This window comes from Empidonax traillii, unplaced genomic scaffold (assembly GCF_003031625.1).
Source record: "Empidonax traillii isolate 1590-97213 ecotype Southwest subspecies unplaced genomic scaffold, ASM303162v1 scaffold46:size3806547, whole genome shotgun sequence".
NCBI classification, from domain to species: Eukaryota; Metazoa; Chordata; class Aves; order Passeriformes; family Tyrannidae; genus Empidonax; species Empidonax traillii.
This window is the reverse complement of record NW_020955239.1, coordinates 420,803-441,095: the sequence shown is the minus strand read 5'-3', so window position 1 is coordinate 441,095 and position 20,293 is coordinate 420,803. Positions and strand designations below refer to the sequence as shown.

General features: G+C 42.2%; 2 protein-coding genes across 5 annotated transcripts in view; one reads left to right on the top strand and one right to left on the bottom strand.

The window, feature by feature from the left end:
* The window catches only part of GRAMD1C (GRAM domain containing 1C), a 53,034-nt gene extending 36,211 nt beyond the window's left edge, over positions 1-16,823 (bottom strand). The window contains exons 1-2 of one of the 4 annotated variants that reach the window (XM_027878817.1): positions 16,765-16,823; positions 15,272-15,400 (exon numbers count right to left, since the gene is read on the bottom strand). In XM_027878817.1, coding sequence (XP_027734618.1) covers positions 15,272-15,400; positions 16,765-16,767 — 132 coding nt within the window. In that variant the 5' untranslated portion in view covers positions 16,768-16,823. Of the gene's footprint in view, positions 1-15,271; positions 15,401-16,032; positions 16,140-16,395; positions 16,502-16,694; positions 16,714-16,764 lie in introns of those variants that run through there. The other 3 variants (XM_027878819.1, XM_027878818.1, XM_027878820.1) reach the window with 3 other exon arrangements.
* A 2,037-nt stretch (positions 16,824-18,860) lies between these two features.
* LOC114055074 overlaps positions 18,861-20,293 on the top strand; it is an 8,930-nt gene continuing 7,497 nt past the window's right edge. The window contains exon 1 of the mRNA XM_027878816.1: positions 18,861-19,945. Within this exon, the coding sequence (XP_027734617.1) occupies positions 19,879-19,945 (67 nt within the window). The 5' untranslated portion in view covers positions 18,861-19,878. The remainder of the gene's footprint in view (positions 19,946-20,293) is intronic.

Below are 20,293 nucleotides of genomic sequence, written 5' to 3'. Positions count from 1 at the left end.
TGTTTGAGGAGGTATTTGCTGTCCACTAATATCCTGAGCATGTAATGCAAAAAGGCAGTGAGGGATGGAGACAGAAAAGACATTCACCCCTCCCTTCTGAGGAAAGTATACATGAAAGCTTTGAGTGTAGGTAAGGGCAATATGTTTAACATGTCGTCTAAGCTGTATGCTGCCAGCTATATTTCAGTTGTTTCTGAGATTATAAAAACAACGTTCCTGGAGAGCATGTCATCTACTGAAGTAGATAGGTTGTGGTTTCTTGGCCTTTTAACTGAAAAAGGCTGAAAGCACTTTTAGCTGGTCATCCAAAACAGGCATCCAACAACTGCATTGCTTTGAAGAAACTGAGTTCTTTGCAATTACTCGGGAAAGAGACATAGGGAAAAGTGAGAAATTAACTCACAACTGTAAGGTTTCCCCCTGTAGGTCCAGAGACCCTGTGGTTTACATTCAGTCATACTTCAGTTGACTGAAGTCTAGCTTGTGTTGAAAATGCCAGCATACAAGGGGATAAAAGAACTGCTCTGCCATGAGAGCAAAAGAAAACTCACTATCTCCAAGTCTGATTTATGAAACCATGATTTAGGAAACAATACTTTTAGGGAGAAAAGTAGTTTCTCAAACACACTGTAAGCAAGAGAAAAGAGCTACACTGAAGGTAAGCATTTTTGTCGTTATAAGACAAAAGGAATCAGAAGGAAAATAGAAACATCATAGTATCACAGACACATTTATGTTAGTGCCTGAATCAGCCAGTTCAACAGCTCCAAGAATCCAAACTCAAGATACCGAGTTTTACTTAGAAAGGATTTTTTTTTTTCTAGAGCGTAAAACCTGCAATAGCTTCTGAGAAATCCTTGCTGGCATTTAGAAGTGTTGTCATGAGCGACAAACAAGAAAGCCTCTTATTAATTGTAGCTTTCTACTGAGCTCTTAGGCTATTTATGCGGAGCCTGCTCTGAATCCTTATCTAATCAGCAGGAAAAGAGAGAGTGAGCACAGTGAAACTTTCTACCCTTATCTTTTCCCTACTTTGCATGAAAACAGGGTCACTTAGATCGGTAATTGTTACCTATTCAGTATATGGCTTGGTGATTAAGAGAACCCTCAGTGGGAAACAACAGGGGCAATTTTAACACTACTGGCAATTTCAATTTCCCTGAAGTGAAGAAAATAAGACATTTTTATGAATACATCATCTCTTATAATGAGCACTATAATGTCCAACATGTGGCAGCATTTGAAGCAGGTTGCCGCATCTGGGTTACAAAATCTAGCATCAATTATTAAAAGAAAGATAAAAATCAGATTGTAGTATGACATTTAAGAGATGAAAACAGCAACTCATTTTTAACATATGCACATTTCTAGGTTTAATTATAAGTCATCAGGCAAACACTTTGCCTGAGGATAATCTTAGGCATTTATGGTTATGTTATATTTAATCACCAAGGAAATTAAGTCCAGCCAACAATATATTAGCATTTTCCATCTGAAGCAAAAAAATACCCAGAAAACTATAAATAAGCATAAACGGAAAACCACCTTCAGTGACAACCAAAAAGTTTTACAGAAGACATTTATGTAAGAACCAAGTATTACTTGGATACACATAACCAAGTAATTCTCCTATGTTGTTTAGAAAAGGAACAGTCCAACTACATGAAGTCATGTTCCAGAAAAAAAATATGTAAACTTAAATAGGACTAAGCTGAGTTATTTATAGGATAGAAAAAAACCAGCTTCCCTTCGCATTTACATCTTCAAAGTGTGGCCACTGCAAACAATTTGAGCCTCTTAGCAAACTGCAGGGGAAAATTAAGCTATGTCTTCTCCCAGGAGTACAGCAAAAATCCTAATTGTTATGAAAGTATTTGATTGCACAGATCACTAAGCATGTAAATAGTCAAATCAACCTCAGCGGAATGGTTTGCACATTTTTTAACAATCAACTAATGACAATAATAATTTTGAATTTACTTTGTTAGTGGTTTCCCTTTGTTTTGAGAAACCACAAAACCCAAGTCACCTGACAATTTGCATTCCATGGTTTTGACGTGCAGCTATGAATACAAACAGTTGAGATCATAGGTAAGTTGACCTCACCAGTATAGCAACACAACTCTGACGTCACCTCATTTTAAGAGATGCACACAAGTCTCCCACGGAGCTTCAGTCTTGGTATCAGTTACTACCAAGTGCTTGGGGTCCCAGAATCAAATAAACCTACAAGGAAGCTGCCCCACCTACCCCCCTTTTATGCTCAGAAGCCTCACTTAATCATCAAAATATGGCCCAAGGAACACATGGCTTTGCTTCTCTGTAAATCCACATAAAACATGTAAATCCATGCCACTCTCTCTAAAACCCACTTAAAGGCCATCTGACATGCTATCCCCCAAGGACAGAAGCCCTTGATCAGTAATTTCCTATGAAGTTTCTAGACATGGTCAAAAACAAATCTGGAGATATTAGTAAGGTTAGGATGAAAGTCCATTCTAATCCTACACTAGTACATTAAAACAAATTTTAAATATTCTGGCAAAAGCTCCTGCATTTCTACTGAAGAACACATTGTGTTCCTCCCTCTTTAAATTCATCTAAAACCCTTCTTTGCATCAGGAGAAAGAAAAAGAAAGAAGCCTCCAGAAGAACACACAGTCAGAGAGGAGGTTTGATTTTGTACAAGATTACTTTATACTGGAAATATTCTTTAAACTTATCTGACTGGGGGGAGATCAACCCAAAAGCAAACTAAGAAAAAAGCAAAACCAAACCATACCAACATTCCACTTTCAGTGAGACTAAAACCTCACTAGGCTGAGAGCCAAGTTAATAGTCCTGAACAAAAGCCTCATTTAGCAGTGTAAGGCAGGCAAACTTAGGACTTCATATACCCTAAAATAAATTCAGGCATGCTTACCTACAAACACAAGAACAACTCCCCTGGGACACTGAGATGGTGGTCGCCCTGCTGAGGCTACCTGTAAAAGGTGCCAAGTCTGACAAGTTTTTCCATCAGAGGAATGTGGACACCACTGCAGCCATTTCTTCAGTCCAGAAAAGGTCATTGTGACAATCCATCTAATCTATATCACTCAAACCACAGCTCTCCTACTTTAAAACTAGAGCTGTGATGATCAAATTTCCCTTTGGCAAAGACTAATATATGTAATTTACTCTTTTAAATTAAATGTCACTCCTGATGGAAAAATCCATCCTAGCTATGCATAGTTCTTCTACTAGTCTGTAATGTTATCTTCACTTCGTGAATTATTTTTGAATTGTAAGCAAGTTACTCTGTATCTTCTTTTGAGGTAGGGATTAAGCCTCTCAAGTATAATAGCAAAAAGATTTTATTTTTTCAGACTTGTTCTTGTGGTTTTTCTGAATCCCTTCCTATTTTCAATGTCATTCTTGAAAGCTTAAATATAGCACTGCTACACAAACACACAAAGCTGACTCACATTTGCTTTTAGGCACAAAAATCACAGTGAAAGCATGACTACCAGTTTCCCTTATCTTTTTGTCGTTACAGGGCAGAGTTTTCCATTTCTTCTGAAAACAAGCACTAGGCTGTATGTTAGAAGTGTCAGACTTGTTCTGTATACCTTATCACATGTAAACAGTCTAGATCCACTCTGTAACAGTGATTTATTTTCACTAACCATTTCCTGACAGAATCACAGAAAAAAAACCCCTAGGTTAGGAACAACTTTTAATCATTGATTACTCAAAAGCTTTACCAGCAGTGACTTACTCTTCTTTCTCTTAAAGGACAAAAACATTAAACTCACAAAGAGAAAGAACCACTCACAGGATGTGAAGAGCAGCACCACATTACTTAGTGTGCTGTGTACAGTATACTGTACGCTTTGGTTCACTTTTGTTGGATTTGGGTTTTTTTTTGTTTTGCTTTTTTAAATAAGGAGGTATTTGATCACACCTGCTTATCCACACCCACACAGTTGTATTAATTCATAGGTCATGGGAGGCATGTCAACCAACTAAAAAAAAAAAAAAAGAAACCAAGCAACTGTTGCCAGGGTTTGCTCAGCCACTTTACTCCTTAGGAGCCTGCTTTCCAGAAGTTCCCATACTCTCAAGGAAATGCAAACAAGGTCATAGTCACAGTGCGAGGGGGAAGAGTTTAGGGAGCCAGGACTATTTTCATGACGTTCATTATATGCTTTTTCCTTCACCCTTAACTCTGGGGAGGGGAGTCTCTGGCAGGCACAGGACTATGCATGGGGGTCATTACGTCCCTATTTCTGTGGCCCAGCCCCCCTCTTATTTGTAGGGGCTGAAGGAGAAAGATTTCTTAGTGACTAAGCAGAAAACAAAACAATGGCAGTTCTCCTTTACTGGCATCTGTGTGCAGGCAGAGTAGCATCCAATAGCACTTCTGGTGAAACTATGTCCTTCTTCTGTTGGAAATACAGTATATAAAATTTCAACGAAGGAATATTAAAATACAGGTCATTGGCAAATACTCTAGCTACTGTATCTTCTAGGGATTCATTTGTTTGTTGGGGGGGGGGACGAGAGGTGGGTTGCATTTTTTTAAGCCTATGAGATCCCATAAATAAGGATAAAGAGTCCCTACTCCCCCCAAATGTGTCACTATTAACTAGTTCTCACAGATGCACAGGCAGGCACACTGAAAATGTTTAACAGACTATTATTTACCACTAACACCAGTAGCTTACAAAAATCCATGTAGAAAGAAACTCCTCAGAACTATATCATTATGGAGATCACCTGAAATATTGGACACCCACTTAAAAAAACTTTTGACACCCAATGTCATGAAACTGACTGAATTAGGGACTTCTGAAAGGAAGAGTCTTTATTTAACTTTCAAGACTAGGTATAATATGTCAAAAGCACTGTGTGCCACAAGAGTAATCCATCTCCCACCAGCTCCAGTGTGGACATCAGGCTCATCAACCCATCACTGACCTACCACATGGGGAAAGTCTGTTTTTCTGAAAAGCAGTTCAGGTCAACTGCTGAGCAGGGAGACCAGATCACAACTGTTTCTCCATAGTGTCACATGAACTTGGCTGAACTGGAATCCTGCTCACAGAAGGCCTGGTCATTTCCTGCACCTCATCAGTCACATGGCCCTTCCAAGAGCAGGAAGGAAGGTCTCATACTTGGGCTTCACCTGTGTAAGTACAAATATCAAATCATGTTGGAGCACAGCTTGGAAAACAGCCTAGAAAATCCTCAACCAAAGCTGTCACAATTACAATTTTGACAGACAAGAAAATTTAGCATCATATGAAATACTATGCTGCTAACATCACGTTATATAATTATAACAAAGGTATCATTTTTGTGAAGAATTTTAAAATTTGGCATCCTTCCCAAGCAGAAAGAAAACTCAAAAGACTTAAAGAGTTGAATGATACAAAGGTATTTCTTCAAAGAACTTTTAGTTGCATAACCACTTAAAAATTACACTTTTAATGCTCTAAAACAAACAAACAAAACCAAAACCAAAATTAGAACAGACCTGGAAGAATTTTGTAACAGAGTATTTTAGTTTAGAATATGTGGGGAACTCTTCCAAGTTTCTCTTTCAAGATCCCACAAGAATTAGCTCAAGTTCACAAGGCATTACATTTCATTGAAATAGGGTTCAGCTGAAGTTACTCCAAACAAACTCAAATCTTCGTTCGCGAAGCCTAGCCATGACTCAAAACAAGGTGCTTCAGAAACAAGCTGATAAGCTTCTTACCAATTATAAGAAAGCCTCTTGTCATCAGCAGTACTATGGACTTTTTCCAGAAAAACAGAAGTTTGGATTGAGAATATTCCTTGTGTATTCTGGAGCAGTCGTTTTGTAGTATTCATTATTTTCTTTCTGCAAATAAGTGTTCTAAAGCATTTTTCACCGTGGAGCCAATGTACTCTCCTAACAACCGATTTGGAGATAAAAATCGCAAGTTTGACACATACAGTGCAGAGCAAAGCATATGCTCCATTTCAGAATAAAACTGACTGAGGCATGAAGCTAATGTAAAGTCAGAAGACACACACACACCCTACACATACCTCCTCCTCTAACTGCCTGCAGCCTGTTCCAAACCATGCAAATCCCTGGCCAAACCCTCTCCAGCTCCCCCCTCTCTCACCCACTTGCTCAGAGCTGGTGCTGGACACCATCCAGCAGAGCTAGCTAATGTTCTGCCAACCTCTGCTTGCATGCCAGCTTGGAAAGCAGGCTGAAACACACCAGCCTTGCAGAACAGGCACACCAGTGCTACAGCAAGTGGTCAAAGAAAACTTAAGAGGAGGGGGTCACACTTTAGAGCTACCCAGCTCCCACCTAAAACCACCATCATCAAAATGGATTTTGGGAGACACACTGCAGTAGCATAGATCATTTCAAGTTTGCAAAGTCCCAAAGAGAATAGCAGAGAAAAGTATGATCACCAGCGAAACACCAGATTGGAAAGGAGCACTCTAAGTCCAGTGCTCTTCCTCTCCAGATTGCTGAAGGCTTCAGTCCATAAACCAGTCCCAGAGTACATCTACACCTGGTAATTTGGCATTGTCCCAACTCCACTCTCATACAAGACTGCTACTGTCCACTTTTTAAGTCAAGCCCTTGCTAAGAGGCCTTCTCAGTCTGAGCTTCAGAGCAGGAGACGGGGGAGAGCAGGGCATGCTTCATGCATAGCCATGTTCCCCAAACATGTGCACTACCACCCACCCCTTCACCAGCTGCCCAGAGCTCAGTTCTTCACAGGCACTGTGAGGCAAGGGATACAGGGCTCTGCATGCCTGACAGATCTCTGCCTGCTCCAAAAGGGGAACAGCAGATATACATCTGTTCTCTCTTTAGGCTGTCTGTCCCTTTCCATCTGCCTTACCTAGGACCTGTTAGCCACATTTCTTCAACTAACTACATGAAGTCAGGGTCTGGATGCCACTTGTGTCGAGGGCTGTTCTGGAAGCAAGGAAGATCACAGAGGGAACAGGAGGCTGTACAGGAGCTTCATCCTGCACAGGCTGTGAGCCATCAGAGCAATAAGGGGCTGTGGAGCCCCTCTTGGCTGCAAGGCACCATCCACATCCCCAGCTGCAAGACTGCATCCCTAGAAGTTATCACAACATACACACAGTTTCAGAGCTACAGGAAAAGAGGCAGGTGAGTCTCTGTGCTGCATCCACATCACACACTGAAGGCCCAGTCTTCTACATGCCCAATCCTCTTGGGCACAGAGCTGAACACAGCATTAATGATTCAAGAGCAGCAAAGAGAGATCACTCTCCTAGCACAACCCTACTGCTGGAAGCTGACAGAAGAAACAGAAAAATGCTTTTTCAAGGCATTTTAATCACCGGGATTTAAATCTGAAAGCCTGAAAGAAGAAGATAATTGAACACAATAAGGCTATATTTACATTTTGCCAACCCAGGCTACTTGCTAGGATAGGTAGCTGTCTCTCTGCACCTCGCTGGGTGGTGGCGCTTTGGATGGCCCGCAGTTCTGTTGTCAAGATCAGCTACATATGCAAATAGCAGGAACTGGTTTCACCAGAAAAACGAGACAACTCTTCTGCCTTCCTAAAGCAGACATCACAGGAATCTGCGTGCTGAAAGAGCAGCAAGATATTGGGAAGCATATCTGTACTGAAAAACATTCACTGACAATTTCTTTCCATCAGAAAGACAGTGGTAAGATTCAAAGTTGTCTCAGAAAAGTCCTGCCAGAGTCTGGGTATCAGCGTGACTCAGGTCTCAGAAGCAGCATGAGCATGAAGTGATTTAAGCGCATTTCCTGTTTATGAGATAACACCATCTGTAGCTGATTAAACACCTGAGTCTGCATGTTTGCAATTAGCAATAAGGCTCATTATTTCAGTTTCGAATATAATTATTTATATAACTGCTACCACGTACCTCTGAGTTTGGATGAAACAAACATTTAAGTTTGAAATAGGAAAGTTAAGTAAAAAGTTCAAGAGGTTTGGACACTTCCATTGATAAACATCTTCCTCAACAAGGAATTAGAAATTGAGGTGTTTTTAGCTTCCAAGAGGTGAGATGCTCCAATCTCAGATTTACTCAGCATCCGCACCAACACTATCCATAGCTGGTAATAACTCCTCTGAACCTGGTAGTAAAATTATGTATGTAATGGCCATGCCAGAGACCATGTTTCATGCTACCCTCCCCTCCCCCAGGACACAAATACAAACCAAGGCTCTTAAATACCTAACTCCTTTTCATTTTAGGGAAAAAAAATGTGGATCTCTATGTACTTCCTTGACATTAAAGATGCACCATTCAAGCATTTTTTTGTTCTGTTTTAGAAATTTCATCCATTGCATGAAGATTTAACAAAAAAAAAGAAGAAAAAATAAACCAAAATACAACAACAGAAAACTATGATACATTGACTTCTAAAACAAGTTTAATACAAATAAACCAAGTATGTTTGGATGAACTCTGCAGTTAACATTGTGTCATTGAAGTGAGTTTGTCACCCTCCCAGCACAAAGATATCCTTTAGCTCAATACAATTTATCCGTTCCCCGATTTAATTTTGAGTCCTGAAACTATGTTGTCCAGGTTTCAGCAGCCATAAGTGTACTAACTCGTATGATGCAAGAGCAATTAAAAGCTCAGTCAAGATGATTTCCTTTTGGATAACAAAATCCATTCCTTTCTGAACAGCAGTTCCATCTGACTCATGTTTGTTTCTACAGCATGTGCATGAAAAAATTAGCCAATGTCAGTGTTTCAGAACATCTGTTCTCTCACCTGATCTTTCACTGCAGACTGCATAAGTAATAAAAAACGCCTCAAACTGCTTGCCTTTAGACATATTTAATCCATTTAATAAACAGGGGAAAAAATCCAGATATTTTTCAGGGGAGAAAAAAACCCACATACAAAGGAACTGTAAAATATGAATTTTGAACTTGTCTTCTTACCTGCAAAGTACCCCAAAGATCACTTAATACAGAAGTAGTCAAATACAGAAGCAAAAGAATGGGCATTTCCCTCCTTACTTTGCCAGCAAGATGTGTATCACTATATTTCCATTTCTGATCTGTATTTAAGTTTAGTAACAGTACCCAACTATTAATCAAAAAAAATCATGAAGGAAAGAAACAGTCATCTTGGTAGGAAATCCCTTTGGTGCCATTCAGTTTTCAGCAAGTCGTAGAAGGATACATAAATGCTTTGGATCAGGACTAGGGTAAAAACCTGAAGGGGCATATTAAGACACAAGAGTAGTTACATAGTTAAGGCAGTAGTGACTGTAGCCAATTACATAAACTACTTTCATATAAATTACTCTGGTCATCTCATTAAGTCTGCTAGTAGCCCTACTGCACTTGAAATTACATGAAAAATAGCACTTACCAAGCAACTGCCCCCAAACTGTTTTTCCTATGAAATACCTTATTTCATCTCTTCCTTTTATGCCTTAGAAAAACACTGATTTTCCTCTTAGTCATTTCTATATCAAAAGCAGCTATCACATTTGATTGAACCGTTCTCAAAGACAAACCACGCACAATTTGCCTTCAACTTCATACAGAGCGAAATGCAAAGGGGCAGCTGTTGGGAGACCTGCATATCCATTCAACCTGATCAGAGCTACAGAAACACAATGGTTCACAGCCAAATGCCATCATACCTGAACAAGAAGTGATATCTTGAGTCCTGGGGGGTAGTAGGTACAGCAGAAAACAGGAAGAGACGCTGAGAGGTTGAATGAACAGGCCAAAGTCCTGAATTACTTTGTCTGTCATTCTCTAGAGGCTTATGGGGGTTGCAGATACACAAATATCACAAGTATAGGCTTTACTGACTCAGCAAGCAGCTCCAATAAAAAACACTACTTAAAAAACCCTCTTACTCGACAGAATTCCTAAAAGACTGCCAAGTGTCACCAAAGAATCTTGACATAACTCGATTAGTGCATAACCATCTCCTACGTAGGATGACAAAACATAACTTCCAAAGTAATCATTAGCAGAAAAGCCATATACTTTTGTCTAGAACACTCTTAGGCTTTTGGATAGGTAATTACATGTCCCAAATAATCTAAGTGTCAAATATTTCAAATTCTAATTATCTCTTAAGCATGTCCCAGAGGATTTTCTTCTGTTACTTCAAATGACTTAAATGTACCACTAAACAATCACATCCTGTTTTGTTTACCTGTCTTCTCTCCCTCTCCTTAGATACAAGTGGCTCACCTGTAGCATACCTGAAAGAGACAGTTCTCCACCACTGCCTGTTTGCAGAAATACAAGCTGTAAACAAACCACAAAGACCAAAAAGAGAGTTTACTCCCATCTCCTAGAGCTGTCTTTTAAACCTTTCATTCTGCAGCTTAGGAACTACCCTTTCATTAAAAGGATATCAATATTCCATCAACTCCATGTGGATTTTCTAAACTATGTTGCATTTCTAGTGGTTTTGATCACAGTGACTTAAGAAAAAAAGTAAATCACACAAATCTGAAGTATTTTCTTTCTGATCTACAAATATTATTCTTCAGGTTCTAAACTAATTCTTTACATGTGTGCAATAATAACCCATATTATACAGAGCTTCCCACTACTGCAGCTGGCAAAAGCTTATTTAGGGCACCACTGTCAATCTTTGTTCAGGACAGGCTGAAACTTGATGACAGTCAGATCTACCCCAGCACTCAGTCTGGAGCTGCATCAACCGCAATAAAGAGATTCCCAGCATGACAAGAAGTCAGAAAAACCCTTTAGGCCTAATCAGCCACGTTCAAGGGCTAGTCAGAACTGCAGCTTGTCTTTTCTCACCATGTTAAAACACTGCTGCTATATAATCAGTGCTATCACAGGGCTGAAAAAAGGCACCTATTTATAAGGATTCCAGACAGGCAAACAAACAACACACCAATGGTACAGAAACAAAAACTATTTATACTAAAGTTATGACATTAAAAAACAAACAAACAAAACTAAAAAGCCTAACAAAAAGCCACACCAAAACCTAGCACTAAGGTGATTAAAGTTTATCTTCTCTTTGAAGACACAGCAGTTAACCAATTCTCATCCTCCTTAGCAGACTGTTTCATACCAGCAAATAAAAAGGAGGTTAAAAATTCTCCTCCAACAGCATCAATAAACATTGATGTCTCTCCTTCACATCCCAAACATTTGATTTGAAGGCACAGTTAGGAAGAAGCAACATATCAAATACACAACACCGGAGATGTAGCTGCTGTCAGAGGGCCTTAAATACCAGCCTGACAAAACATAGTTACCAATTCAACCAGCCCAGTAAACCATTCCAAGAGTGATGTGAGTCTTCAGAGAAAAGCAGAAGGAGCATTCAAACAACCATAAATACAAGAAACATCTCATTCAACCTTTACCAGTCTTGGACCACAAAGTACCTCAACTTGATTCTGTTCTTCAATGTTATCTTCCAAATCGTGATGTGTATCCACATCCCTCCTGTGCAGGTTTGAGTCATATATGCTCATTGTATTCTTGCCATACATACTGTCACATGCTCCCACATATTAGCTCTTTCTCACAGAAGCCAATTTTATGTAACAATTCAAAATATTTTCCCAACCTTGCGCAACCTCACTTGCTCTTCTATTATGACAAGTAAAAGCTTATTTTCACTTTTCATTCTATCATTTCTTCTATTGTCAGACTGCTTTGTACTGACCAACTCTTTAAACTGGCATTACGTTGCAATTAATTGGCTTTTTTAAAGCCTCTATTTTCAATCCAACACCTCTTTGACACCTCACATATCCAAATTCTTAAACAAGCCTCCCAGATACAAGCAATTTAATTCTTTCCACCTACCTTTTCATTGCAACAGAAGGACTTACTTTTTTGTTCTTTATTTCCATAGGCATTCTTCTTACTGTAGACATACATGAACTTTCTTTGACTGTTCATTAATATAAGCTTGAGTTCCCAGACACAACACCCTCACTTTTGATGCAAAGATTCTTTTCATTAGCTTCCTCATTCACCTTTACTTTCTTCATTACAATAGGAGAAGACTTAAGACTTTCACAGGTTTTTTCTTCCAAGGATATTAAATTGAAGTATATTTCAGTATGAAGGGAATAAAAAGGATAAAAAGATGAATTCATAATCTTGAGAAAGGGCTTCCAGATGTAACTTAATTTCCAAATCATCCTTGACTTTCATCACTTCTATTGGCAGTTGCCAAAACTAGAATAATTTAATCAAATGGAGATACAAGCTTTATGGCTTCCAGTAAAGGGGGAAAGTCCTGAAATTATTTTGTAAGCAGTCTTTTTTCTTCCTCCAGTGAGGTTACAGAAGTCCAGCTTTGTACACCTCCAGCTGGAAAAAAATCCAACAAAAAACCTACACAAAAAACATCCACGACACACTATCAACCTTAAAAACAGCAGTTAGTAACACTCTCAGTTTAAGGTTACAATAAAAGAAAATTAATTATTTCTCAAAATTTTTCAGTATTATTCTGCATAGTAGGATTCTTTTCTTCTCTTCCCTCCTTTCTAATTTTTATGCTACCCTTTCTTCTCCCCACTCACCATAGCCAGGAGAGAGATTGTATCCCAGAGGCTGCCAACCCTATGTTGCTGCTAATTACATGTGCTCACAGCACCTACTGAGCATTCAGGATACCTGGCTTGACTTCCAGGGGCATGGCACAAGTGCCTACTCCCACTCAATCCATGAAAAATTGAAGTCAAACCAGTCAGGCTCCAACATCCACATTTGGCTTCCATCATCAGAGAAACAAGGGTACATCATACTCAGAAGAAATGAACGCTTGGAGTCAACCAAACTTGTCAGAAACGTGCAGCCTCTCAAAGCAAATAATCCAGGCAACAAAGCTGATCCCTGGATGCTACCACAGGCTAATCCTGTAGTTGTAGCAATTCCTTTCTTCTGCCGACTGAAGAGCAGGAACGAGCATAACAAATCTACACCTGCCACAGGACACTAAGATCATCCTTTGTAAAGTGTCAGTGACACATGCTTTACACACTGCAACAAGCTGCCTTCCATGCTATCACCTACACATTTACTATGACTCAGAATTTAGGGAGTTTTAAGGATTTGTTTTTACAGTCAGCAGCTGATCATCAACCATGCAAGTTATTGAAATACATTTTCTGTCAAGAATAGGAGGAAAGATGCCAATGACATAACATTTTAATGAGAAGATCTTAATTTTGCCTTGAATTTATGACTTTTTGGCTCCTGTTACTTTTAAGTTCAGCCCCCTTGAGGCTGACAAAATAAGTGCCATAGCTTCCTATAACCAGACTGGTTATTTTTTAAAACTAATCAGTAACAGACAGTACGGCTAGAACACTCCAAGCCACAGCATTATCTTACAGGAGGCAGGTATTTACACAATTACTTTGTTTTAACTGCAAGGTCATATTTGTAGAACCAGATAAACACTAACATCAAACAAATACTGAGGTCTCGAAGTATAAATCATGGACAGAAGGCAATCATTTAATCATGCTGGAAAACACCTTACACAACAGCTGGCACCACACTGAAGAATCCCGCTCCCCTGAAATTACAGGCACACATTACTACAGGAAGCAGAAAGTGGCACTGTGAGGACACACTGTACAGGCTTAAAGCTCTGTTCAAACAAACTTCAGGCCTTCATCATGCACCTAAAACCCAAGAATGCAAAGCTGATTGATTATATGTGCAGTATATGCAGTTAATTTTCAATTGCCAAGCTTACCAAGGAAACACTAAGTTACTAACTGCAAGTCTAACAAATTGATCCCAAGACCCGAACAAGCTTATCCCTCACTACTACCTGAATTAATGGTTGTATACAAACCGTCACGAGTTAGTTTACACAATCTAATCTGCCACCTAATGAGAACATAACTGGCAGATCCAATGTCTGCACAGCGTGATTTACTATCAGCTCAAGTACAGAGATACAGCTGGGCACAGGAAGGGCAGTTCTGTATCACCTTTGTCTCTGTAGGAACAGTGGAGAAAATACTGAACAATCCAAGTACTCACTGTCTAGCAACACGAGTCTACAACCTCCTGGGATTCATTAGGCCTGTCCCATTTCCATTGGCTCCAGACTACTATTGCTCAGTTTAAGAGTACACATACATTTGTAGGGAGTTTAGCCTAGGGCCTGAGATGCACAAACCAATGTTCTGACCATTAGGACATCCAATTAGTTTGAACTGAAGGGATGAAAACACATACAAGCTAGATTTATAAATAAGGAGTTTGGAAATCTGATCTCCCCAGTTCTGCCACAACTCCTCTGCCACAGATTCCTTATGGCCTTTGCCAGTTACTTAATCTTTCACCTGCTGAGCACAATGAACACTCTGATGACCTCACCAGGAGAAGGACAAAGTAGTCCAGAGGATGATCCTGTGCACAAGCTGAAGCAAACCAGTTTACTGAGGACACCTGATGCAGCACCTTAGTCAGACTGCCAGAGCTGTGAGGAAGGGAACATAAGCCTCTCACATGATCAGCTGTTACCCTCCCCGTGGCTGCATGCACAAGTGGTCCTCTTCCTTATCAAACAGCAGCAACTCATCTACCAAACTAACAGCAAAACATATTTACCTTCTCTAAAGGCATTTAAAAAACCACCACCAAAAGCATGAGAAAAGTATTAAAATCAGCATTTATTATCAGTCCCTTTGCTCTCAGTGAGGCATTTCCCTGGGGAGGAACAAAGTTAAACCCCTCATTTCTGCTCTTCTTATTCGCAAATGCCATTTTTACACAGAACCCAGGAAGCTTACCTACTCTTGTAGAAAAAAAATATGTTTACTTGACAAAAAACAGACAGTAAGAAAGCGCATCAGAAGAACCACCCAACAATGAGAATCAAAGTTCAGCCCTTATGGTGAAAAAGCATCAATAATGTTTTTCTAAAGGCATAAAGAGACAGTGGGTACGTTAATGAACCAGGCCAGGAACTGGGAGACAGGACTGGGCACAGAAGCCAGAAGTTCTGTTACTAATTTGATATGTGACATCAGATAAACAACTTCACTCCCTCTCAGTCTCAGCTTACACTTTGGTAAACCAGTAATGATAAAATTACCTACCTCACTACATGGGTGGAGAGCACTTTACTAATTCATGACTACAAAGCAACTTGAGAACAGTGAATATAAAGCTTGTGCATATACACACATACATAAATTAAAATACACATGTATTACATTTAAAAATTAAAAACAAATTAGAAGAGAAATAAAACACATTACCCAAAAGCTCCAGTCAGCACTCCAGCTATACTGAGCAGGACCCTGCATTTTCTCTGTGCACGAATTAAGAGCCTCCTCTGAATCAGCAAGTAGCTGGTTAATAAGACCATGATCCACTTCATGAACTTCCTGTGAACAAAGAAGTAAGGTATGTAATTCAGCAGTGGTGGAGAAAGGTGAAATAAGAGGACGGCAAATCTGTATATTAAACAAAATTGGCATGCTGGTCTCACCAAGGTGAGTGGCATTGAAACACTTCCCACTGACAACCTTTTGACTGACTTTTTTTTTCTGGAATATACTATATTTAATTATTACTTACATTTTTATCAAAGTATTTAATTTCCACAGCAGCCCCTCAGCTTGCACATTGAAGCTGCACAGATACTTAGAACTGAAATAATATCAACATGAGACATCAGCGTGTAACATGCAGCACATCTCAGGAACCTGTGAGACCTCTCGAAACTTGAGAATGGTCATACAGCTGTAGCACTTTTACCACAGGAGTGATATATATTATTATAATAATGATACATCAAATATTTATACTTACACTATAAATTGTACATTTTGTTATATATAAATACAAGCACAACATTTTAGAGGCACACAGTTGGACTCGTATCACTTAGATAGTAAGTAGCACTGTATTCTAATTCTGTAGCACTGTCTCTTGGTATCAGTATTCTTCGCTTTGAAGGTCAGTTTTACTTCATGAAGGCAAACGGAGCCACAAAAAGTCACTCGTCCCAACTCACCCAGCAAACGGTACCAAACCAGCCCAGGGCCCTAACCAGTAACACCGCCTGTACTACCGGATCCGCCGGGATGAGACAACGCTGAGTTCCGAGTCCAAACCGACTCAACCCCGAGCTGGCGATGGGACACCCACGCCCCCGCAGCCAGCCCGGGCTGCGCACACCCGCTCAGCGCTCCCGGGGCTGCAGCCGAGCCCGCGGCCCAGGCAGGGGACACGCTCCGGGGCGGACAGCGGGGACAGCGGCAGGGACGCTCCGGGATATGTGGCTGAGAGCAGGGCTGCCCCCCGGGGGGGGTTTCCACGCAAACACCCGGAATGGCTACAACCTCCACCAGTTGCTACCCGCCCGCTCCCGACCCACCATAACGCCGGAGCTCCGCGGCCGCCTCCCCGCTGGGTGTCCCCCCGGCGGCTCCCGGGAGCCCAGACCCTCCCTGCGGAGACGCGGCGGGGCGCTCGCCGCCCATCCTCACCGAGGGCCACCACTCCCACCCCCCTCCCCCGTAAAAACAAAAACCAAAAAACTTCGGTGGGAAGGGGGTAGGGGCGGCGGCGGCGCTTCCCAGCGCTGCCCGCGGGGCCGCCCCGCCACTACCCGTGCGGGGCCCGCCCGCGCGGCTCCCCAGGGGCAGGAGCGGGGCTGTCGCCCCCCGCACCTACCTGCGCGGCCCGGGGGGCGGCGGGGCCCGCCGGAGGGGCGGGCGGGGAGCGCGCAGAGCGCGGCGCTTACCATGGAGGGGGGCGAGGGCGGCGCGGCGCCCGCCGGCTACCTCCTCCGCGGGGCGCACGGCGGGGCCGCGGCCGCCATTTAAAGGGGCCGGCGCCGGCCGCGCCGCCGGCCCGCGGCTGCAGGAGGTTGCCAAGGGCGAGCGGCAACGCCGCTCCGGGGAGCGGGGGCTGGCATGGGGGGCGGAGAGGGCGGTGGCGCCTCCCAGCCGGCCCCCGGCCGGCCCCGGCGACCCCTCTGCGCCTTCCACAAGAGTTAACTGGGAGCCGGCCGAAAGTTTGAGGACTGTGGCAGGAAGAACTCCCGGCAGCGGGGGGGGCGGGGGGGGCGTTCAGTGCCTCCTTCCCCGGGGATTGCCCCGTGCGCGCAGCCCCGGCTGTGGGTTCGACTGCGCTCGGGCAGCAAAAGGGTTCCCAAATCCTAAATTCCTGGGATTCGACGGGAAACAGCGCCGGGAGGCCGCTCCGAGGGGACACGTATGGGGAAAGAGGGAAGGCTGGCTGCGGGCTCAGCCGAGGATGAGGTGACGATGCGGGAATGGTTCATCTCTGAAAACCCAGGGTTTCGTTTCTGAATCTGCTGAGCAGCGCCAAGTGGTTTCTGCCCCAAGCTGTGAGCACACGGAGGTTTGGAAAGCCGGGGTCCGTCTTAGACAGCACTAAACGACGCCTCCGAAGTCAGGGGACCCAACCAGTGAGATGATGGCTCGCAGATTTGTGCCGTCAAGTCACTTTACAGGAGAAAAAAAAGCCCTGTGAGGTGCAAAGAAATCTCCACCTTGCTGAGTGGCTACCTAGTAGGTGATGAAAAGCGAGGCATGGATGGATGGATGGATGGATGGATGGATGGATGGATGGATGGATGGATGGATGGATGGATGGATGGCCAAGGGAAGGAGAGGGTAGAGCAGGCTATTGTGACATCACTGTTTCTTCCTGCTGTCCCCTTTCTCTCCACCGATTTCCCTGAAAGTGTGTGAAGGCTCTCCCTGAAAGGACATCTCAGGGCCCTACCGATATCTACCCTCTGATACATTAGCAAAGGTGCCAGTGGCTGATGTCCCCTCCCAGCTGTTGCCCCCGACAGGACAGCTTCACTGCATGACACTGAGTTTCCAAAATTTACAAGGAAGTGTGAAAAAGAATGTGTGATTTGTTTCATTTTTGTTCCTTGGTGTCTTGATTTGGACCTCTAAAACTCATTTTTTTCCCCATGCTTTTCTCAACAACAATCTGTGTACCAAGTTTACTTTTTATTTTGCCCAAAAATTGAGATTCTCTTAGGATGGGATTGGGTTATCCGAGTGGTAGAAGCTCCATTTTCAACTGCCGGCTGCCAGTGACACTAAACCTCCTTTGTATTCCCTCGGTTAAAAGCTGACTGATCTGGCAGTTTTGCTCAGGCACAGACCTATTGAATGGAGGATTCACAAGAGAATTGCTATTACAGGATGAAGTGAACATAGAAAACATTTGCAGGAACAATGGTAGAATGTCCATCACAACACACTTGAAGGGTTTTTTTGAAGCACACCAAATACTTGGGTTTAAATCAGACACTGTTTGAATTGCCTTTGGTCCACCTCCATCTTACCACACTGACTTCTCTGACATGCAGTCATCACCAGTACTCTAAGCTCGGTAACTTGGTCCCAATTCCTCTTCATCTACCAAATGCCTTTGACTCTAGTGGTTATTCTCTCCTCAAACTCTGGATCATTTCTGACTCCTCTAATTTTTTCCTTTCATGGATAATTTGGTTTTGCTCAGTAACACTTTGGCAGTACTTCCTTCAGAAGACCCCCACAAACCTCCTTCTAGCTTTCTTTTGAAGTGCTATGTTGGTCTGCACTTGATCCCAGTTCCTGTCTTAATACTTCACTTTGAAGTGATTCCTGCCTGGTGATCCTAGATCTTCCCACTCTTCCAAGCTATTTCAGAAAAGTATTTGCCCTCCAGGTTCCTTTAACTATACTCCCTCTAGCCTATCCTGCTTTTGCTGATACTACTGCTTTGGTGTCAGCACACAAACTGGTGACTACAGGAATGAATTGTTCCTCTTAATATTGTTTGGTCAACAAAGTTTTTCAAATCAGCTGTGGGTCCTTTTTGCTTTCAAATGCAAAGAAAAGCAGAAATACTCATGCCTCTCTCAGCTGAATTGTGGTTTGTATGTGTTTGAAGAGATAGGGAATTGAGTTTTTACTGGGTACTCAATTCCACTACCTGGAGAGTTTTAAAGATACACAAGATCATTAGACAAAATGTGCAGTAATCCCTAGTCCTGTAGCTGAGGGAAGAGGTGTCAGCCAGCTACTGGGAGTGGCACATGCTCCGTACAGGGGTACACTGCTGGAGGGGCTGGATGGTACAGGTAGGGTTTGGAGCTGCTGCAGCTCTTCCCACGAAGTCATGCTCCACAAAGTGTGCCTCATGCAAACCCAGACTCTGTTTCAGAGTACACCTGCTGGTTTTGGAGATAGACCACCTGCTTCAGCAGTTTTCCCCTCTACCCAGGTGGCATGGATGAGCTCTACTTAAACAAAGTTTAAATAATCAACTTTTGATGAAAACGGATTTGTTCTGCACTGGAAAGAATACTTTGGGGAACACATTTTACCTGTAAACACTATATGCACATAGTCACAAAAATATTGAATTCCTGAAACTTCCTTTTGTGGTGCATTAGGGTGATAGGAGTTCAGCTGCTCAGAAAATTAATCAACGTTCTTTCTCTTCTCGGCTCCGCTTACTTGGGAGGGCTTCAGCAGAAGAAAGGTCTCCTTTGGAGTATCTGGATACTCTGTATTCAAACCAAAGTTGTGCTTTGTACAAGGCTAAAGTGAAAAACAATGTATTATCTTTCCTCTGCTCTCAGAGCATTTTCGACATCATCTCAGAGGGAGCTCAGAACAGCCCCCGGGGAAGTCATTGTTGTCACTTCAAACGTGGCTGTCACCCAGGCAGCAGGCAGAGCACTGCGAGCTCAAAGCTGTGGTAACTTTAGTAAGTGTGACATTCACTGGGCAGAATGTGAGGTCCTGTTGCTACAATACACACATATTTTTTGCCCTTACGACCAGAGGGAGAGACAGTGGGGCCATATACTTCAGCAACTATGATCCAGCACATTGGGAAGCTCTATAGGTCTGCAGTGTCTTCATTCCTCTTCTTCTTGGTGGTGGGTGAGTACTAAACCTTAATTAGAAGAAACATAGCTTATTCCTAAAGTTTGGCTTGAAAGGCACTCTTCTATTTTTCAAAAAGCAACTTTCCGCTGAAGGTTTCCTCAGGTTGTAGGGAAACAGTATTTAGTGTTGTTCATTGCATTAAAACATACTTTTCTTTTTAGATACATTCCTGTTTAGCTAACATAAATGTTCAGAAAGAGTGTATTTGCCTGTCTTTTTCAAAATGTGTATCATCATTGCTAGAAGTTTCTTTGCTGTTTCGGTTCTCTGATGTATTAGCAACCAGTTATTGTCACAAGGTAGTTATTCATATCCATTTGTGAAGCTAACTTCAGTCCAGGG